The 22,995-nt window shown below is 43.1% G+C and overlaps 1 protein-coding gene across 1 annotated transcript; it reads left to right on the forward strand.

The window, feature by feature from the left end:
• The first annotated feature begins 231 nt into the window (after positions 1-231).
• LOC138211101 (uncharacterized) lies at positions 232-7,293 on the forward strand. The gene is made up of 2 exons (XM_069170717.1): positions 232-3,555; positions 3,919-7,293. Exons 1-2 carry the CDS (start codon positions 765-767, stop codon positions 7,029-7,031), a joined length of 5,904 nt encoding a protein of 1,967 aa, XP_069026818.1. The 5' UTR covers positions 232-764; the 3' UTR covers positions 7,032-7,293.
• Positions 7,294-22,995: the final 15,702 nt, after the last annotated feature.

The raw sequence follows: 22,995 nt of genomic DNA on the forward strand, positions 1-22,995 counted from the left end.
GTTAATGTTGGGCTCTCCGTGATATCATGTATGCTGAAGTTGCTGAATAAATCAACTTGCTGATTGAATCTGCCTATTGGTGTCTCTGATCAAACAACTCGGTGGAATCAATTGGTGAATTCCAACAATTTGGGGGCTCGTCTGGGATCAGAGACAGAATTTGGAACTGACGAGGCAGGACACACAGACGCACAGAGACCACGACCGGTCGGAAGATAAGGTGAGCAGAAGACCGAGTTTAATCTGAATTTCTGCAATTGAAAACTATTAAAATAAAACTCTGTGTATCTGTGCTAAAGCTACGTCGCTAAAAAGGCATTTATAGACTGGGAAAAGTGTATTGGTTTCTGGCTGTGGCAAGCCCCACCAGAGGCCGACGGGTCTCCGGACGTAGCTGGGTTTAAAGGCCCGGGGTACTGAGGAACCCCCGAAATTAAATAGGGTTTAAAAGCCTGAGGTACGGTGTAAACCTCGAAAGTAACACGGGTTTAAAAGCCTGAGGTACGGTGTAAACCTTGAAAGTAATACGGGTTTAAAAGCCTGAGGTACGGTGTAAACCTCGAAAGTAATACGGGTTTAAAAGCCTGAGGTACGGTGTAAACCTCGAAAGTAATACGGGTTTAAAAGCCTGAGGTACGGTGTAAACCTCGAAAGTAGCGAAACAACGTGAAATAATCTAAATGGTAGGGGCAGAAGAGGTCTAAGACCTGGTAGGAAGAGAGTAATTCCCAGTCTGGTAGGAAAAGACGGTAGGGACAGAAATCATGGACGGTGAATTTGATCGAGAAATAGATGATGGTGGATGGGGACCGTATGGGGCCCAAGTGAGAGTGATATTGGCCGGATTGGGGCCAACAGCAGGGGACAGAAAAGAAGAGAAAAGACAAGACATATTGAAAGAAATGTTAGAAGAAGCAGTGAAAGGGAAAGAAGAATTAAGTCTGCCACTTGGTAGATTGTTGTGGGACAATGCTAAAGCCATGAAACAATGTAAAGAAGAGGCAGAGGCTGAAATAACAACCGTAAAAAGGATGTTCCGAGGAGAGTGGAAGAAGCAGATAAAAAAGTTGGACAAAACAAGTAGTAAATGGCATCAACTGGCGGTAATTTGGCAAGGAGTCAAACACGCGTGCAGAAAAGGAAAAGAGGAGAAAGTAGTAATCGCACCCTGTTCTCCGAGCGCTCCCTCTCCCCCTCCCTACAGCTTCACAGGAACTCCAGCAACAGGCGCCGCGGGGGAGAGGCCGCAGCCGAAGATAAACACTCCAGCGGCCCGACCGGGACTGTATCCTGTCCTCACGGTGGGAGAAGGGACCATGCTGATAGAAACGGCCAACACAACGGAGGAAGAAGAGGAGGAGGAGGAGAGAATGCAGTGCCAAAAGAGGAAACAAAAAAAGAAACAAAAGAAAGAAGGTAAGGAGAAGACCGTGAACCGCAGGTCCATCACTCCCTCTGACACAGGTTCATCTCAGGAGGAGGAGACCGGTCCCGAATGGGACAGGCGGGAGCAAGAACAAGAAGAAAGCCAGGAGGAAGAAGCAGAAAGACCGATGGGTGATGAACTCAGAAGATTGCAACAACGACAAAGGGAGGAGTATCAACAGCATATGGAGGAGTATTATGGTGAGTTACAGAACAAGCAAACTGAGAGGAGCGGAGGACCTCCACCAGCGCGACCCCCGCGATACTGTGACACCCCGCACCCGAAGAGGCAGACACAGAGCGAAGGTAAGCCGTGCACTCCTGTTTTGCAAATAAAAGGAAAATGGAGATCAGACACTAATTTGCCTGAAGTCTCGGAGGCGGCTCATCAGGTCAAACGTTCCACAAATGAGGCTCTGCAAAAAATATTGTTGAAAAGTTGTAAAGAATCACAAAGACGAGAACGTGTGCTGATAGAAGAGGAAGAAAGGGCAAGTGATAAAGACCTGCACGAACTCAAACGGACACTGAGGGAGGACAGAGCCAGACAGGCTGTATTAGACGACGTGACAGAGCAGATACAGGCAGACAGAGAAATGTACCGGACCGATTTAGAGAGAGTCTGGCAGGGACCTGCATATCACACACACTCAAAGAAAGAAGGAGGAGCGGGCAACTTCCCCCTCCTGTACACCGGAAGCGGACAAGCTATATACAAACCATTGAACCTGACAGACGTGACTGGACTGACAAACCAGCTGCCTCCAATCACAGAGGGAGGGAATATGTGGATCATGCAGTTCGAGAAACTGACAACGGGACAAAACATGGCGTTAGGGGACTGGAGAGCGATTATTGCACGATGTGTGACTCCGGCTGAACGCCGACAAATCGAAGTAGATGCCGGGACTACTAACACACCCGATGAAGAGCCACTGTGTGTGGTATTCAAAAGACTAGCTGAAGAGACCAGACAGACCTTCCCGGCCCCCAGAGGCCCCGCCATTCCCAAACTAGGGTGGGACCCTAAAACACCCCCCCGACAGCATTTGTCAGAGGTCAAAGAAGAATGGACTAAGTGTACTGGGGTGCACCCAAGTAAGAGCTCACAGGAAGTATGGTTCAGACAGGCAGTTATGGAGGGGCTGCCCAAATCTGTGCAACAATTAATGATGGATAATCCTGATTTACAGGGCAGTGACAGCCAGACATGGGAAAGACATCTGGTACACCACCTCCAGAGGGCAAAGGATGCCACCGACAAGGACGGCGACGATGTGAAAGAACTCCAGAGACAGCTGCTCAAATTACAGCTGGGACAGGCCAGAAAAGATGTCAATGACGATAAAAAAACCAAAAAAGAGGTAAAATTAATGATGTCTGGCCCCGATCATACTCCTGATCTGTATCCTGTCCCCTCATGGGAGGAGCATCCTGGCCCTCCCCATAGGTCTCCGGCATCGTATGACAGGGGAGGATACCGGATGGAAAGGGGGAGAGGACGTGGGCGAGGATGGGACCGAAGAGACGTGGGGGCAAGAGGAGGTAATGATGGAAAATGTTATTACTGTGACCAATATGGTTATTATGTACGCAACTGTCCAGAGAAGCAGCACACCGAAGCCAGAGGCCGTGGAGGACCACGTGGACAGGGACCCCCAGGAGAAAGAGGAGGCCCCAGAGGACGTGGCGGCCCAGTCTACACGCAATATCCAGCGTGGGAGGACCCCTACGGCAGTGAGCACGACTTCCTGATCTCCCCAGAAGTCCCTGTTAACTTACTGGGTCGAGACCTGCTCATTAAATTGGGTGCCACAATATTGTGTGGCCCCGAGGGTCTCGTCGTATCTTTCCCAAACGGTACTGACATTCCCTGTGGATTGACTTGCGAACGTAGCGGACAATACCCGGTTCGGTCTCCGGACACACTGCATGCTGACATCTACTGGGGGCTGTTGCAGCCCTCACACAAACCAACGACAGGACTGCTCTCAGCCTACAACTCCTGGCGTCCCTGGATATCCCGTGTACATCCCTACGATCCTCCTCCCGATCCTCCCCATCTGACCCTGTTCTACGATCGAGATGGAGACGAGTGCTATCTTGAAGCATTCCAGGAACAAGTCCAAGGTAAGATTTGGCAACTTCACACAGGTGATATACTCGTGGGACAGGAAGGAGTGGCGGCCATAGGTGAGTTGAGTACAGAACAGGAACTCTGGTTTAAAATGTCTGACACATCGTTTCCACATGTCTCGTTGGCTCTGCATCCTCAACATGAAGCCCGGGAGTTAGGGCCCATGGTTAAAAGAGGGCATGACTGCCAGGACTGGGAGAGCACCTGTATTCCACGAGTGCTCCGATCCAGGTCCCTCAATATGTTTCGCATACGCAACACCACGTCTGATGTTATTACACTGGAGCATTTGTTGATCCCCAGGGATCACGGGCGTGACAAATCTGATCACTCTGACGCAGTTTCCCTCCTGACAGCGCTGCCTGACTCTCTGTGGTCACAGGGACCGACAGATGTGGGTTCTGTACAGTGCACACCAGTAACGTTCTCCATCAGTGCAGATTCCCCTGTGTGGGTACCACAATATCCACACAAACCAGCGGCGGCGGCAGGTATTGCAGAAACGATACAAGGCCTCCTAAATTCCGGAGTGTTGGAAGAATCTACATCGGCCTGGAACACGCCCATCCTGCCGGTGGAAAAGAAAGGGACAGGCAAGTTTCGCATGGCACACGATTTAAGAGCCATTAACAAAATATTGACCACTAACAAGGTGCCAGTTCCCAACCCCTATGTAGCTCTGAATAACCTCAGTCCTACTCACAAGTATTTTACCTGTGTCGATTTGACTAACGCATGTTTCTGCCTCCCACTGGCCCCGGAGCTACGTGACATCTTTTCGTTCACATATCAGAACAAACAGTTGAGATACACGCGTCTGCCTCAGGGCTTTGCTTTGTCCCCAGGCATATTTAGTCAAGTGTTGAAATCCTGTCTGTCTGACCTCGAGCTGCCACCAGGTACTGTCCTCATACAGTACATGGACGACCTCCTCCTCGCATCTGACACAGCCTCAGACTGCCTGACTGCCACCACTGACCTCCTGCGACATCTGAACACACATGGGTTCAAGGTTAGTAAGGCTAAACTACAGATAGCACGACAGCAAGTTTCATTCCTGGGGAGACTGATATCTCAAAAGGGGGCCTCTATGTCTCCTGCACACCGCACCACCATCTTGCACCACACTCAGCCACACACTGTCAAAGACATGCTCTCGTTTCTGGGCCTGGTCGGTTACAGCAGACATTACATTCCCAATTTTACCGGTCTCACACAACAGCTACGGGCCTTAGTCCGCGAAATTGGAATGCACAACCTCACTGCCTCTCTTAACTGGACTTTGGAGGCTGAACAAGCATTCATTCGATTAAAACAGGCTCTGGCTAAATCCTGCAACCTAGCCATACCTGACTACACCCTCCCGTTCCATTTGGATGTTTCTGAAACAGACTCCGTGGTCAATGGAGTATTGTTTCAGAAAAAAGGGGGTGATAGAACAACATTGACATATCTCAGCATAATGCTGGATCCAATGGAAAAAAGACATCCATCATGCACAAGACACGCAGCAGGAGTGGCCAAACTGATCACTAAGTGCGCACACATAGTCATGGGACACCCACTGCACGTCCTGACATCACACAGCATCGTGGCATATGTAAACTCACAGACATTTACAATGACCTCACTGAGACAACAACGACTATCCAAAGTTCTCGAAGCTCCGAATTTGCTCTTCACACTCGAAGGCATCAACATGGCCGACAGAATAGAACATGGACCTACACACGAGTGCGCGACACGAGTGACATTAGAAGACAAAGCGCGACCAGACCTGAAAACAAGCCCAATAGCCGGGGCAGACGACGTGTATACAGATGGCTGCTGCTTTAGACACCCACAAGAGGGGCTCAAAGCAGGATATGCCGTGGTAAAAAGACAACGAGACGACTACCTGACAGTGACAGCTGAACGCCTCAAGGGGGTCCCATCGGCACAAAGAGCAGAAGTGGTGGCCCTGATCGAAGCACTTAAATCGGCAGCAGGGCAAAAGGTGAACATATACACTGATTCGGCTTATGCAGTGCATGCAGCCCAGGTAGATTTAGGACAATGGATTAGGGCGGGATTTCGAACCGCCAGTCAAACACCGATCAAACACGAAGAAGAAATGAGAGAGCTGGTGGACGCCCTACAACTCCCGGAAGAGGTGGCTATACTCAAGTGCAGAGGACACGACAGCGGCAACTCCCCACAGGCCAGAGGAAACCAGGCAGCGGATACAGCTGCCAAAAAGGCGGCAGGATACCAGGTCACGATGTGCATGGTAAGAGATGATTGTGAAGACCGGCAGAATATGTTGACTCTCTCCAAAATAGGAGAAGAACAGGACAAAGCATCCCCGCAGGAGAAATCAGTATGGGTGCAAAGAGGAGCAAAGAAAGCTGATGGAATCTGGAGAAGCGCAGATGGCCGGCTGGTCATGCCTCCAGGACCACGAGAATCTCTCCTACAGGAAGCCCATGGAGTGGGTTACCATGGAGCAGCGCAAATGAGGAAAACCCTGGAGGAATGGTGGCATCCATATCTACAGGACATGATAGCACACGTGGGAAAAGCCTGCCCAGAGTGCACAAACTACAACGTCAAACCTCCTTATAAACCGGGCCCGGGTAGGTATGAACTGAAAACTGTACCAGGGAAAGAAATAATCATTGATTTTACAGATATGATCCAGCCGGTACGAGGATGCAGATACATACTGATGTGTGTTGATGCATACACTGGCTGGCCTGAAGCCTGGCCAGCAAGGAAGGAGGACAGCAAAACTGTGATAAAATGCCTGATTAACCACTACATCCCACAGCATGGTTTTCCTGAAAAAATTAGGTCAGACAATGGTACACATTTTAAGAATCAGGATCTGCAGCAGGTAGAAGCAATGCTGGGGCTGAGACATGGGTTCGGCTCGGTGTATCACCCACAGTCCCAAGGAAAAGTAGAGAGAATGAATCAGACTGTCAAAGCTAAACTATCCAAAATATGTGCACAAACAGGTCTGAACTGGGTAGATGCTCTGCCACTGACTCTGCTTTCCATCAGGTCATCAGTCAACAGGACCACTGGACACACCCCATTTGAACTGGAGCATGGGAGACCGTTTCCAGGTCCCAACAGAGCTCTCCATGGGGGGAGAGAGGACCGCCGTATTTCACACAAAGAATGGTATAATCAAACTGCGGCTGTCAATTCTTATTTTGCGAAACAGATAAGTGAGGATCCACACGGAACCGTGCCAGAACTCCCCCTGACGGACTGGGTCCTGCTGAGAGTCATCAAGAGAAAGTGGAGCGAGCCTAGGTGGATTGGACCCTTCCTGGTGACCGAGAGGACATCACACGCGGTCCGGCTGGAGGGCAAAGGAGACACCTGGTATCACCTCTCGCAGTGTGCACCAGGATTGGAGCCACAGAAGACCCTGCAGGAAACGGCTGCGGACGTCGTGAAGAACGCCTCCAAAGAGTGAGGTGTTAGCCCACTTACAACAAGGGTCTGCCAGGTCCCCTGAAGACATACTTATGTTACATTGGATTTGTTTTCTCATTACCCTGTGGTTATTTCTACCTATTATCTCTGCCCTCTTTCCGATCACTCCCAATAAGAATGTGGATCGCATTAATTTTGTGCATTATAATGTGCTTCGCTTAGCTAATGCTACGCGTGATGCTGTGGCTGGTCTTTCTGAGCAATTAGCTGCCACTTCCCTGATGACTGTACAAAATCGCATGGCGCTGGATATGCTTCTTGCTGAGAAAGGTGGAGTGTGTCATATGTTTGGTGATCAGTGCTGTACGTTTATTGCAAATAACACCGCACTGGATGGTTCTGTGACCCGGGCTCTGGAAGGGCTGCGCACTCTGTCACAGGAAATGCATGAAATGTCAGGTATAGATAACCCGTTCAGTGATGCGATGACCACTATGTTTGGTAAATGGTCCAAACTTATCTCTTCCATCCTGATTTCACTGGGTGTGTTTTGTGCACTTTTGGTGTTGTGTGGATGTTGCTGTATTCCCTGCCTCCGAGCCCTGATGGTAAAACTCATCAACCGAGCTGTTGGTGCCGAAGCAGACCCCCACCTCCAGATGCCCCTTCTCGATGCCGAGGGCCAGATCGACCTGGAACTGTCTTTCTAAAAGTTTCTGGACGTTTTGTGATGTGTGTTATCATGGTATGATTCTGTTTGTGATCTCTTAAAATGAGATCAAAAGGGGGAATTGTGGTAGATTATGCTTAAATTGTGGTAGATTATGCTTATGCCCATTTATATATATATATATATATATATATATATATATATATATATATATATATATGTTTGATCCAGTCTTTAATCAAATGCTATTATGATACTAATGTAACCCTGTCGACTCAGCATTAAGATGTGCTGCACACAGCTGTGTGCCCAAGGTCATGAAAACACGAAGTAAGTTTCGATACGTGATAACTCACACGCGAGCTGCACTTGTTACTCCTCTTGTGAAACATCCGAGACTAAAAGTCCCGCCCTACTCTGTATAAAATATGTAATATCGAGTGCTCAGATCAGACTCCAACAGAGAGACCTCTGGTTGATGTTGGGCTCTCCGTGATATCATGTATGCTGAAGTTGCTGAATAAATCAACTTGCTGATTGAATCTGCCTATTGGTGTCTCTGATCAAACAACTCGGTGGAATCAATTGGTGAATTCCAACACTGTTTAAAGGGATTAAGGCTACAGGTTCCTCAAACACAATTTGAATTGTTATTGGTGCTAAATAAATACAACTGAGATGTCATGGTTCATGTTTTAGCTCTCATGTTTTAGGGCCTTTGATCACCTCTGAATAATGTCAACTGCTCTGGGTATCTTTGCATTTCCACCCGGTGTTGGTAAGCTTGTTATCTGGACTGTGCCAGCATTTAGATTGGATCTTGGTATGAAAACGTGTTAGGCGGGACAAGTGGACTTGTTAACAACATGGTGTCCCAGCCAATTCCAGATGTGGTTTTGCTCATTCGATCATGCTCTGATCACTATATATGCATGTACAGCTCATAACAAATAACAAAAATAAAATTTTATAAAAGCAATTATTCAGGTGATTTCCAAGGCCAACTTAAAAAAAAAAAAATACTACACAAAATGTTTTCTAATTAGTAAAATCAGCTCCACCAATGTATGTTTTTTTTTCAGTTACAATGAGTGTGTTTGGACCTATGTTCACACTAACTTTGTCAAAATTGACATTAAGATAATTTTACATTATCAACCCAATAATGCTATATTTGTTGTCCACATCAGTTTGGTAGGGCTGAGCATTAACACCGAAGGCAGACATGGAAAATATAGAATGAAAGTTAAAAGAAAAACTTCAACTCAATCAAAACTCTCAAGTACCTTTTGTAACAGAAATGTTTTGAAACCAAGTGGAAAAACAGTAAGCAAGAAAATAGATGAGGCTATTATTGTGTACATGCATGACTTCTCAACATCCCTAAAAATGCAAGCTGATGAGGGATACGGATTATACATCCTGAATGGATATGAAAAGCATAAGCAGCACACATTCACCTGCACAGTGTGTCTTTGTGTAATAAAGTAATCATCGTTAACCTTTTCAAATGTTGTTTTTAATGTCAAAAAGGGATCCTTGTTTGTGTCAGTGTTTCTGGTTTTCTGTTAGTTTTTCTGTATAAAGCATCAAATAAAGCTCTTTTTGACTCCTCGATCTCATAAAAAGTCATCCAAAGTTTCATCCCAGCTTCACCTGCTTCTCACACTCTGAACTCAGGTCATCACACTTCTTTCTACAGACATGATCTGACACTTTAGGGCTCAGTGTGCGTGTCTGTGCTCCCCTCTACGCCTGCACATTTCTGTATCCGTGGTTTGTTTATCTGTTTCGCTCCATTTGTTTGCCATGGTAATCCTATCAGACTTCATATTCTTTTAAACATGGAAATATGTAGTAAAAAAAAAAAAAAAAATAGCTGTTTGTTTGCTCAATTGTGTTCACAAATTAAAGGTTGGCTGAGGGGCAAATTAAGTTTTTATTTAGAGTGAGAATTAATCTGATTAGAGGCACAGCCAACTCACCTCAAATGACACCTCTGTGTTTGTATTAAATTACTGTTCTACCTCCTTAATCCAATAACAATTATTCAGTTGTGTAAATATGATAATTATAAATGAAACAAAAAAAAAAGAGTCAGTTCAAGTATTACCACTAAAATTGCACCCATTATTTAGATTTGACTTTATTAATCCCATTGTGGGGAAATGTACTTGTCATAGCAGCACAGAGAAGACAAAACAAATTGCACACAATATGGCAATACTGTGGCACCGACAGTCATCAATCACACTGTAAGATAAAAATCTATGATTGAAGACATATATTTCTATATAGTTGCTGAGATATTGGATACGAGCATGGATATTGGGGGGCGTGGGCAGATAATAATCTCTCAGGTAAACGCAGCAGATTTAAGAATCACATTTGAGGCTAAACTCACAATGTTTCCACCAATGGAAAAAATCTGTAGCTGCACAACTGCCATTAGTTGGTTGGTCCACCCTTTGGCCCAGGAAATACATAAATAATAGGACGGATGAAGTCTAACAACCTTTGTGGTCCCCTGACTTTTCATATAGTACCACCATGAGATTTACTTTCGCAGTTGTAAATGAACCATATTGGTAACTATTGGACGGATTACCATGTTCTCCTCTACTTTCCATCTGGTGCCATCATCAGGCTAAAACTTTTCCTTTATGATCAACTACCAGCAAAAATAATGACATTCCCACTAGTGTCAGCTGTACATTGTGCTATGTGCTAATTACCAAATGGAAAATAAAACCTGTTTAGCACGTTAGCAAGCTGATAATAGCATTTTGCTCAAAACAATATGAACAAAAGTTCAGCCGTATAGAGCTGCTTTTCTAAAGAAATCTTAGAGAGATTTTCTTTTTGTTGGAGTCAGATGTATAGGGTTGTCATGGGAGTGTTGAGGTACAATATGGACAGGTGAGTCTTCAGCTTGTGGCAGAGGATGCGCAGCAACTCTTCTAGTCGGGAGTTCATGTTACCAATTTTGGAAGGATCCAAGCATCCCTGTGACCAAAAAAAAAAAAATCTATTCTCAGCCATTTCTACTTATTAAGTATTCACAATTTGTCATCATTAGCACAGTGATTAAGTCACTTTTACAGCATTCACCTGAAACAACAGCGCTGCTTTTCCACATCTGTACACACAAACATACACCAGGGATGTGTGCTCAGAAGTTGTGCGAGGTCACGTGCAGAGAGCAGCAGCAGCGTTGGATGTGCATGAATATTTTCTGGCTCTCCTTCCAAGGGATTTTCAGCTGCTCCGGCTCTCTCATCGCTATGGCAACAATGGCGCTTCAGTGCGGAAGCCATGTTTCATGTTTCATCACCAACAGTGCGATGACCCAGTGTTAGAGTGGTTTCAATGCGAAAGGGGTTTGTTGTGAGAAACTCCTCCGAGACCCAGAGATCATGAAAAGGGCCCTTAAACAAAAACATCAAGAGAAACCTTCTAGTTCTCCGTCCGCCCCCACGCCAGTCTCTACGTTTGGTTATCTCTGATCTCTTTCTCTTCCACTCACTGTTTGACTCTCTCTGCTCCCTCATTACTGTACATGGCACTGCTCTAAAGCATTTACGCATACAGTCCCCACTCACCTTGGTGCTATATTTTTAATGCGATAATCTTTCCTGGAGGTTTGTTTAATTCAACGACATTTCAGCCCGCCTGCATATATGAAGCACAGAAATTAAATGAAATTTGAAAAAAATATATAAATTTGACTACAACAAGCTCCTGGCGATCACTGTTCCGCCTTGACACAACCTCTCCTCCCCTTTCTTGCTCCTCAAACTGTGATTTCCACAGTAAATGTTCCCTCGCAGCAGAGTTAGCGATGGGTGGCGGTCGGGGGGGGACACGAACAGCCACTGTGAGGGATGCTGGGTAATATGGGTCATATTTTCTGATGAGCAGACAGGCACAAGCCTCCTGGAATTTGGCTTCTTTTTTTTTTTTTTTTATCTCCCTTCCAATGGTTCTCCCCATCTGCATCTCCATTTCCCTCCTAATCTCCACCGGATATCTCTCCAAAATCCATCAGTCTGCATAAACCACAAAGAATGATTCGCTTAATTCTCTGCATTGCGACAAATTCGAGTATATCATATTCATTCTGCAACCATTGTGCCACTCAAACTATATGAAACACACATGATTCGCACTTTCAATCATTAATTATATACTATTAATTTTTCCACTAACTTTCGGACTGACCTCAGTCAGTTACATCAGTTTCTCACTGACTGCTGCAGTGGCTCAGATCACACAGTATGAGTGTGTGTTTGTGTGTATACTCATGTAGAAGTAGTGTGCCAAGTGAATACAGCAGACATAACTGTGGGAGACTCTTTTCCACCTGTGAGCCGGTTTGTTCATTCAAAAATACTGAAAATGGTGTGTATTTGGTCAAAAATACTAGGTCTGTGTGAGGGCAGTGTAAAGATGTGTGTGTGAAACAGAGACAAAAAGAAAGCGCAAGTTTAATCCAAATATGTTCCCCAACAGCTGCTTTGTGGCCTCCATCCAATAGCACATCTAATCAGATTCCAATCTAGTCAATCAGTGCCATTATTGTTTATAATTGAAACATATATTTCTATGAGGAAGCCTATCATAAACACTCTTGTTGTCTAGAGTCCTGTAAATTGCCACTTCGCAGTGAATAAAGGTGTAGAGATGCATTAGGTATTCATTCCGTTTTCTAAACAACAACAACAACAAGTTTCAGCACAGAGATCTTTAAGCATGAAAAGCCTCCAACCTCTTAATGGAGCAGGGCAAGAGTGCATTGAACTTCTGGACTGAAATCAATATATCCTGCACTGGTATGAAGGGTCTGCTCTTTTCTCCCCTTCATGGTTACCAAGGAGCGCTAAGACAATATACAATTCACAGTAAAATTAAAGAAACTTTAAAGGGCATTTTAGTGTTCTGCAAAATTGTATTTCAGTTAAAAGACAAACTACACAAGGCAATACACAAATAAAACTAGCCTATTACTGATAGAGCAGAATAAATTACAATAGTGATAGCTTTGAATGGGCTGCGTAAGAAAACAAAAGACATCAAGAAAATAAGTGTTACGAGGCATGAAATGAAATTACGTTTAAAGCTGGCAGCATTCAAAGTGCTTCACAAACAGCACAAACCTGTACATCCAGGGCAAATAATCACTAGTTCACATTTAACACTCTTGTTCTGCTAAGGGCAGATAATTTCAGTCAAACATCCTGTTGCTATTGGCAGCCACCACACTGGTACAGGTCCAGTTTCTGTAGTTATACCTGACAAGTTGCATGTTGTTGTGTTGCACGAGATGTAATGATAAAGAGGCTAAAACCACAACAACAACTAGAGACAAAGCTGTTCAATTTCAGAGCAGTATTTTGTTTGTGCTCGCTCAGTTATTATTATATTGCCTAAATTACAATGGTTTTAGTTCTTTACAACAGCTGCTGCGGGATGTTGATTTTTCTCAAAATATTGAAGGGAAACACCAAGAACTCGTTTCCTTTGTGGTAGATTATGCTTAAATGTGGTAGATTATGCTTAAATTGTGGTAGATTATGCTTATGCTATGCCCATTTATATATGTATATATATGTTTAATCCAGTCTTTAATCAAATGCTATTATGATACTATATGTAACCCTGTCGACTCAGCATTAAGATATACTGCACACAGCTGTGTGCCCAAGGTCATGAAAACACGAAGTAAGTTTCGGTACGTGATAACTCACACGCGAGCTGAACTCAGATTCAGGAGGTCACGGTACCAACTCTCTATAAGGAGTTGGTACTCCTCTTGTGGAACATCCGAGACTAAAGTCCCGCCCTACTGTGTATAAAGTATGTAATATCAAGTGCTCAGATCAGACTCCAACAGAGAGACCTCTGGTTGATGTTGGGCTCTCCGTGATATCATGTATGCTGAAGTTGCTGAATAAATCAACTTGCTGATTGAATCTGCCTATTGGTGTCTCTGATCAAAACAACTCGGTGGAATCAATTGGTGAATTCCAACACCTTATTTTCAGAAAGGTCAATCAAGGAAATGTTGAATGAGAGTGAAATGAAGAGATTGGCTGACTGTGGCCTCTGTAATAACCTGGGGTTCTGGAAATCACAGCCCACCACTGAAGTGACTGGTCAAATCACCATTGAGTCCTGAGGTTCCAGTGAAAGAACTTTTATTCAAACTTAATTGGTCATATATAGAACGGGCTGGTTTGTTTGTGTTTCGTATGCTTGTGTATGTTTGGTTTCTGAAACAGAAGAAGACACAACGTAAAATAATGTAACTTGAGTAACTGTAACGGTGTATGCAGAAGAGAAGTTAGTCTGGACTGTATGTTTCTGCCAACATGTCAAATATCAGTTCTATCCATGCCTGTACAGACTCCAGACTATCCAGATATATGTTGCGGTGTAACACTGCATTTTCATTGGTTAAGGGAGAGTAGGAGAACTTGTTTTGCCATAGCTGATAGTAGTCATTTAAAAATCAGATCTCATACAGGCATGGATCAAGGGTGTGATTTTATTGCGATTAATTATACAGCCCAAACCTCTACAAAGCATTTTTGACTGTTCAGACAATAAACTGTTGATGAGGCTGACCTGAAGACAGAGGGGAAACACTGGTGAAATCAGTACCAAAATAATAGTTAAAAACTTGCTTTAATCTTTCTGAGAATGTGAGTTATGAGTCTTAAAGTCTCTCGAAAACTAAGGGGGAAAAAGTTAAAGTATATCCTGTGTTAGACACAGCTGCCAGACTGAATAAATCCTGCCAGGTTTAGAGATGAGAGTGTCTGTGTGTCTGTGATAATAAGTGGTAGCGTGTAAGGTTATAGGGTCAGAGATAGAGAGAGAGAAAGACAGAGAGAGAGAGAGAGCGAGAGAGAGAGAGAGAGAGACAGAGGAACAGGCAGACAGGCGTAATTGTATTTGTCTGAGAGCAGAGATGGAGGAGAACCATTTTTCTGGCTGTTCCACAGTATTCTGCTGTCATCAGTGTGGGTGTATGACTCAGTGATGTAACAGCCTCCATCCAATATCCCAATAATAACATTGCGCCAACATACACAACCTCTATTCACCGGCCATAAAGATATCTATCATCTAGAGATCAATAGACTTCTCACTTTTATGGTCAATACAACCCAAACTGAATGCAAGTTTACCTTCCTGAATTCAATAACATGAAGCTGTGACAGAACAGTACTGGTGCTCTGGCCACGAGAAGTCTTTCAGTCTCACATACAGTCAACAGTAAGAGTCACAGAAGTTGACACGAAAAAAAATAAAAACCTTTAAAAGTGCCCATCTGTCATTCCCATCATCCTTAACGTCGTCTTTACGGCTAATTATTTAACACTGCATATATGAGGCATTTATCTGCTAAACATCAACATGTTGGCATTGGTGCTCTGAGTGTATCAGCATGCTGACGTTAGCGTTTACCTCAAAACGCCAGTGTGCCTCAATATAGTCTCCCAATGCCCCTAATGTTGCTGCAGGCTCTCACTGTGTGTTCAGACAGAACATGAGGACACTCCACTGTGGGATATTTGAGGGCTCTACAAATGTTGCTGATTGTGGAAAAATTTAAACTAAAACTGAAAAAAAATAAAAAATCTTTCATGTTCCTAGATGCAGTAACACAGGACTCAACTTTGTTTGAGATAAGTTATAATTTATTTTGGCTGAAGGGTCTAAATACTATAGTACACATGACCCTTTGCTGTTGATATGAAAATAAAGACAGTCAGAGCCATAAGTTGATCGATTGAAAATGCTTTGTTGCTGCACTTGTTATCATAACTGACCGAGAATTTAATGGTGAAAAGATTTAAGCTGCAGATTGTGCTCTCAGGTTTCTCGACACCATCATTTTTTGCTTTCACTAGTAGTTATCGGCACATAACTTTAAGCTATTTGATTGTATGTTTCTAGGCAAAATCCCCTTTGGGAGCTGTAGTTAACTTCTCTCCCAGAAATTGGGCAGATGGTTGTACCTTTCATTTTTTTTTTTTTCTAATTAAAGAAGATATTTTGGAAAGCTTTAGTTATTTGGACTGATGATTGATGTCAGAGTTTTACGCTCAGCCAGAAGAGCTCCAACTGTGAGTCGGCTAACACTTTCCATGGGAAACCTTTACTTCTGAAACCAAGGGGGGCCAAAATGACTTCTCCGATATAGATAGATAGATGGATGGATGGGTAGGTGGGTGGATGGATGGATGGTATGGGTAAAGACAGACAGACAGACAGACAGACAGGCAGGCAGGCAGGCAGGCAGGCAGGCAGACAGACAGACAGACAGACAGACAGACAGACAGACAGACAGACAGACAGACAGACAGAAAGAAAGAAAGAAAGAAAGAAAGAAAGAAAGAAAGAAAGAAAGATGGATAGATGGATAGATAGATGATAGATAGATGGATAGATAGATTATTAATCCTGCAAGGGGATTATTTTCGCTACAGCAGCATGTACAGGTACAGGGTAAAAGCAATACAAATTACTCGTAAAAATATTAAATATAAAAAAGTAAAAATGCACATTATAAAGAAATAAAATAGAATAATATTAAATTAAACAACAGTGCAACGGTGTTATTGATGGCGGATAGATTTGGCCAGAGGGGAGCTATTGTCCAGTCTTATTGCAGTGGCCCTGTCACAGGTCCATGTGACAGGGGAGCTGAAGCTCATATACATTTTTTAGTTAAGTACAGTAGTGCAGTCTAAAGTAAATAGGGAGTGATCTGAACACAGTTCGGTGCGTCCTTTAATTTGCTCAGTTGAAGCCATAGACCTAATTCACAGCAGATAACGTGCCTTGTCACAGTAAGAATAGCAGAGGCAGAATTAAACGCATTCATGATGGCTCAGTCCAGTTAAGTGTCCCAGTGTGACAGCTGGGACAGTGAAGCCGCATGTGTGACAGCAGGCTCTCCAATACGTTTAATGGAGCCATTATCAATACAATAATATTTTTCCTGCTGTATAAAGTCTAAATATCTGCTGTTTAAAAGGTGTATCAAGCTGATAATGTTCGATAAAGGCCTTAACTGTGAGTTCGACAGAACACTTTACAAAGATAATTCAATCCCTTTTCTCAACCAGCCGGTAACAAATATGTTGCATTATTTTGTATCTTTAATTGTTATCCCAGTGACAGGGAAATTGTTAAAAATGATCAAACTGCTGAAATACTGAAGGTGTCATCAGATTCAGATGACTGGTCTGACGGATGGACAGACAAACAAACAAATACAGGGTGATTTTGTGCTCATGTCGTCCTGACATAATGAAAAGAGAATCGTTTAATTCTAAAAATATAAAAGCAATGTCACAGAATGACAAATACCTTCTATAAAATCAGAGATGACTCATTTTAATCATTTAAAGGCACATATTTGTGTTAACAAAGTGACACTTTAGCGGAGAGAACTCTGCATTCAGACTGTCACATCATCTGTCCACACCAGTAACACTTTAATAATAACAATAATCTCCAATATTTATTTTCCACTTATCTAAAAGCAGAATTGACAGAGGGCTTAACAGTCTATTGGTGAAACTGTCCGGACAGCACTGATTAAATAATAGAAGATGAAAAAAAAGCGAAATAATAAATAAAACATTAAAAGGAAAAATGTGGCACTTTGCGAAGCGCCCCTGTTTGTTTTCTTGCAAGCACTTAGATGAGACAATCGATATCTGTGTCATCTCTGTTTACTATAGAGACAGAAGTAAGTACAACAGGCTTATTTAGCCTGGCTTAAAACCAGGTTTCAGCAGCCCCTAAGCTGTCATGTACATTGTGTATTTTGTGTAGGAAGAGGCAGAGACGTTGTGTTATAATGAGAAGTTAGGTGAAGTACAGTTTTGGAAGAGTTTACTTCACCCACTGGGTACACGCAGCTTCTTAAAAGTGTTGTCAGTGTGTTGCAGGGTTTCCGGGCCCTGCGCTGCCACGGTGCACCCACACAAGTGTTAATTATTGTGCCTGATTAGAGCTCTCCTCATGGCTGAGTGGGTGTCTGTGGATTTTGGATTGACAGAAAGTAGTGGCTACTTTGTTACAGGTGACCTCATGTCAGGTGAAGTTCAGGTGACCTTATGTCGTTCCGGCAAAACTCCCCCGACCTTCAGTCTGAGCTGTGGTCTAATTAAATGAAACAAGCACAGGGATTTTAGGCACTTGACTCAGGTCCACTCGGTTCTTCATGACTGAAACACGAGCCATAACATGTATTGGTTCTCTTTTTGGCCATGGCACAACACTTTGCTCTCTCTGTATTTGGGTCTGTGTGATTCACTTGCATTTTGGACTTACTTTAATTACCCCCAGGTTTACATGAATCAGTCATGACTGTCCTCAGGTCTGTTTTGGATTTGGTCACAGTAAAATAACTTTTTGCATGTTTGGTTCAGGGAGGTTGTCCATAGCCTGACTCCGGCAGACTATTGCTCACAGCCTCAGTTTCATTCACTGCAATTATAGTCTGGATACGCAGCTCGTATTTGACAGTCAGCATCCAGAGTCTCTTTCCTTAAGAACGTTTGTCCCGTCCCTCCTTCACTGTAAATGGATGGCTGAAAATCAACTCTTGGTAACCGCAAACAAACCCCAAAGGTCTCGGCACAGAATAAATGCTCAGCGCCTTGGCACACTGCTGTTGTTTGAAAACAATGTGGCGCTACCATTAAAAATTATATACTCTCAGGGAAAAACGCTTTGATGAACATGGGCCTTAGCTAGTTGCAGCGGTTGCAGAGTGTCGGACAGTTTCAACGTATGCTGATTGGCTAAAATTAACCCGAGGTCTATGCCCAGTAAGATGGTACGACTGCGAACGATTCCCTACGGAGCATTGACCTATAAATTCACTGCGTACGCCAGGCTAGGTTTTCCATGGGTCCATTTCTGATTTTGCACCCATTAGGACTTCTACCCTGGTTGTAATGATGGTAACCCAAATAAATAGGACCATTTATATATTTCTAATTAAGCTTTTTGGAGTTTTAACCTTTTAGCAGACATTAGCAGTTTCCTCTTCCAGCCTGTCTGGTAAGCTTGTCTTGGATCACCTTTCGTCTGAACATCTAGAGATGAACCTGAAATTAATCTAGTCATCTAAATCCAAATATGACAATAAACAAGCTGTCAAGCAACTGTGTACTCCTTTAATAATTCGATTTGAACACTTACGATGGAGCAGAACAATATGGAAACACCGAGTCCAGGTGAAAAGAAAGGTCAGTTTTCTTTTTTAGTTTAAAGTATAAACAAAGCAGCTCTTTAGGCCATGATGGAGAGTCAGTATTTAATCCCTCTGGGATCGTTCAAAGACCATCAACCCGAACATGTGCATATTTCATAGTTTGTGTGAAGTTATGCTTTCTGCCGTGTGTGAGGGAAGCTCATGGGGGAAGGCATACATTTGTGTGTGCGGAGTATGTTCAGAGCAGCTCAGAGGGTTCACAAGGTTCAGAGTTAACAGACTGGAAATATGGCCATGCATCTCTCACCAAAATCTGCCATACCAATGGATTATGGATGGGGTTCAGTGAAGGTCAGGTTTACTGCTAGGAGGCCTCTTTTCAGCTGCCTGTTGAAGTGCAGGCAGAACAGGGAGTGTGGATGCAAGGTCGTAACTCAGACTGCACTTAGCAGTCAACTTTGATTGACCTGAGATTTCCTCCTCATAAATGGTTAAAGGGAGATACAGACAGAAACAGTAGTAGTGGAGTTTAAGAAAATGAGCAGGGAGGAACATTTGAAACAGAATTATTTCATCCTGTCTGATGAAGCGTCTGTTTGTCTGCAGATGGATAATACTGAGCTCCGCTCATACAAAAGTACCACATTGATTTCCTTATGAATATGGTGATTATATAACAGAGTTTTGTTCCATGCTGAGATATGTTAAATGTAAGAAAAACATGTCACAAAATGACTGACAGCAAAGAGGATGAAGAACCTTCTGTTATAGTTTTTAAAACAAAATTATATTGGAGTTAAATTCAAGTCCTTGACATATATCATATTTTATCAACTGTTTCAAGTGAAAAGAAAAACAATACAGCCAGCTGTGACATAAAAAGGAGCTTTTCTTGAAATGACAGAGCACTTACTTTTTGTTTATCTAAATTTGAGTAATTATCAAATGTTGTGAAATGTTTGGTCATCCATCAACCTGTAAACGCTCAGAACTCGTAGGACTTGTAAAACACATCAAGACTTGTTATTAACAACTGCCAGCTTGATAAATTCTCCGACTAGCTAAACCTTCTGACGGCACTTAACATGCATACCAGCGGCTCCTCTAATGCTGCTGGTATGCTCGTTTTTAATTATTGTTTGCATGCGGCGTCGTGGCTACCTGACGTACGGTTGGGTTGATAGGGATCAACCTTCGGAAATTAATATTACTCATCCACACAGTGACTGGTGAGGGCAGAAAGGAAGGTCAGCAGCAGCCAGTTTGTCTGCCTGAGAAATCATTTATAATGTCACTGCTGCCATTTTGTCTTCTGTGATCTCAATATGTTCAATATTGTAGCCTCCTTGAGAGTCACAGCGGTTTCATTTTTTTCCGTCCAGGGATGATCAGGCGTTATCTGCTACCCACTGGATATAATCTTCCAGATATCCCTAAAATACAAAACCATGTATAAACAAAAATGGTGTTTGGTAAAAAGCAAGTATTGGTGATCAAGAAACTGACAATGAAAATGAAGCTGATTGATTCCCACAATGCAGGGAAAGCCTATAAAGAGATTTCCAAACACTGCCAGCCTGTAGTCTCCACTCACTCCGACACAATTAAGGGGAAGTGTGGAAGTCAAGACAAGATCTGGAAGACTGAGAAAACAGAGATAAAACTGCATATTCTGCTGGAGAGAAATTAAAAACAAAAGCCACATATGACTCCATGGGAGCTGCAGGAAGGTTGAGCTGATGCACAAACAGGGACTACGTAGAATAGCTCTTATCTGTGATCTCATCACAAGAGCCAACATCTGGATAAGCCAGAGACATTCTTGAAAATAAGAACTTTGCACAGATAAAGGGAAAAAAGAATGACACTAAATGTTAGAAAACTCTGGATGCAAATGTCATGCAGTCAAGTCAGGAAAATGAGACTGAAAAGAGGCTGGCTTCTGAACAGGAAAATGATCAATTCAAAGCCACCTGAACTACTTCAAGAAGCACAAGCACAAGCTGCTGGAGTGGCCCTCACAGTCCCCTGATTTAACTATTTAAATTCTGTGGCGAGATCTTCAACATGCTTTGTGTGCACGACAGCCTAAGATATTTCAGAACTTCTCAGGAGGAGTGGCTAAAATTTTCTTTGCGAGTTCCGGTATCCACCAAAGGATTGGTTACTGAGGAAGCCATATAATCTGTCCCACAGTTATTCTGCAGCATGACAACAACCTCAAAAACACAAGAGCCCTGATCTCTACATCATTTAGATGGTCTTGCATGAAGCGACAGAAGCAACCGAGACAGCCTAAATCCACAGGAGAACTGTGGCAAGTTCTCCAAGATGCTTCAAAATACTTTGAAAAACTAAGCAGAAATGTACCAAGGAGAATGGGTGCTGTCTTAAAACAAAGGGTGGTCAGAGAAGTGTATTTGATTTAAGGTTTTCTGTGTAGAGCACTTTAAAACTTTAAAGTTTACTGATGAATAAAAACACCAGTCATTAATTACTTTTACACACAGACTTTACTTTCTACACTGTACTGTGCACAAGTTTTATATCTACTTTTATTTTGTTCTTTAGAATAATGGTATTATAACAAAAAGAAGACACGCTTCTCTGTTGATGCATTAACATTTCAACATCATATATACTTGCCATGTAATTTATAGTAGTATATAGCTCATGAATACAGACAGATAATGATGTCGTATTTACATATTAACTACAAAGAACACGGACCTTCATTGCTTTATTGTATTTATGACTGATGCTCAACTCTGGTTCCTTTTATATTACTATTATGAATATAATTTTTCATTATCAACTGTAACTAAAACAACAATTAGATATGGATTGGATTTTTGAAAGTGAGGAGAGCGTGTCCCCTCATCACCCAGAGGGAAATAACATCCCTGCTTATGCTGTTTGAGCTTTTCTCTGGAACAGAGTGCAGGCTATGAAAAAAAAAAAGAAAAGAAAAGAAATGAGCAGCGTGTGTTCTAGTGTGGCAGTGGGTTATAGTGGCTGACTCAGCTGTAATGAGACATTAATGAAGATGTTGGGTAATTTGGGCTGGCAATGGAGGACAGCAGGGAGGGAGGGGAGGGAGGGTAGGAAGTAGGAGGCAAAGGTAGGGAAGCACCAGCTGCTTTTCCAGATGATCCACGAGGGGAGACACAGCTGTCCTCTTCCTCACAACTCTCCTCCCACTCCATCTCTTTCTCCTCCCTTCTTCTCGTTCAACGCCACCCATCACAAACCACTTCAGCCAAACGCCCTTAATGAAGATATATTACTGCTACTAAAGCCTAATCCCTTGTTGCCACACAGATCATGTCCCCCTCTACACACACACACACACACACACACACGCACACACCTCTCCCTCTCATGGTGTGGATACCAGTGTTTCCCTCCATCTCCATCATGCTGGACAGCTCCCCACTCTGTCGGTAATGTTTATGGTACTCTTGAAAGGAGAGCTGCCAGAGGCCGTTCTGAGTGTGAGAGCTGTAAATACCACACATGAAATTCAATAGGTGAAACGAGGCAACGAAGGGCAGCAACTTTCACAAACATGTATCTTAAATATGGACTCGCATACATTTCTCATATTCATATGAAGTATGTGAATGCACAAATAAAAAGCAGGTGCTTAAAACCACAAGTAAGGGAAACTAAAATACCACCAAGGAAAGCAGATGGGGAGCAGAGGAACACTGGAGCCTGTATACTGTCCAGATTTATTCGTGAACATGTTATGTTGTCAATATTAGACTACAGGAGCTCTCTGAGGGTCTAATGACAATAAATAATGAAGATAATAAACAGATGGGCACACACGAGTGCTTTATTAATCTTAAAGCTCTTGGTTCTGAAATATTCATCCACTCCAAAGTAATGTTGATGAGTTGATGAGCCAATTTAGAATGAGATGGTGTGTTATCCGAAGGACATATCAATGACACGGCTCTCTGACTGATTACTTTTGTTCATGAGGAACACACTGAGAAAAAAAAAAAAAAAACGGGTTCAGCAGCAGGACGAAAGTCATTTTTCTTATCATAACCTTTACCCTCATTAAATACATAATGAGAC

This window comes from Embiotoca jacksoni, unplaced genomic scaffold (assembly GCF_022577435.1).
Source record: "Embiotoca jacksoni isolate LCO1_2020_lvr unplaced genomic scaffold, fEmbJac1.0.p SCAF_5, whole genome shotgun sequence".
In the NCBI taxonomy this organism is placed as follows: domain Eukaryota; kingdom Metazoa; phylum Chordata; class Actinopteri; family Embiotocidae; genus Embiotoca; species Embiotoca jacksoni.

Excerpts from the sequence above, each read along its gene's own strand:
- LOC138211101 (XM_069170717.1), top strand. The coding sequence starts at position 765 with ATGGACGGTGAATTTGATCGAGAAATAGATGATGGTGGATGGGGACCG. Across the intron at positions 3,556-3,918 it reads ATTCCAGGAACAAGTCCAAG|CGCTGCCTGACTCTCTGTGG; the intron begins GTAAGATTTGGC and ends CCCTCCTGACAG.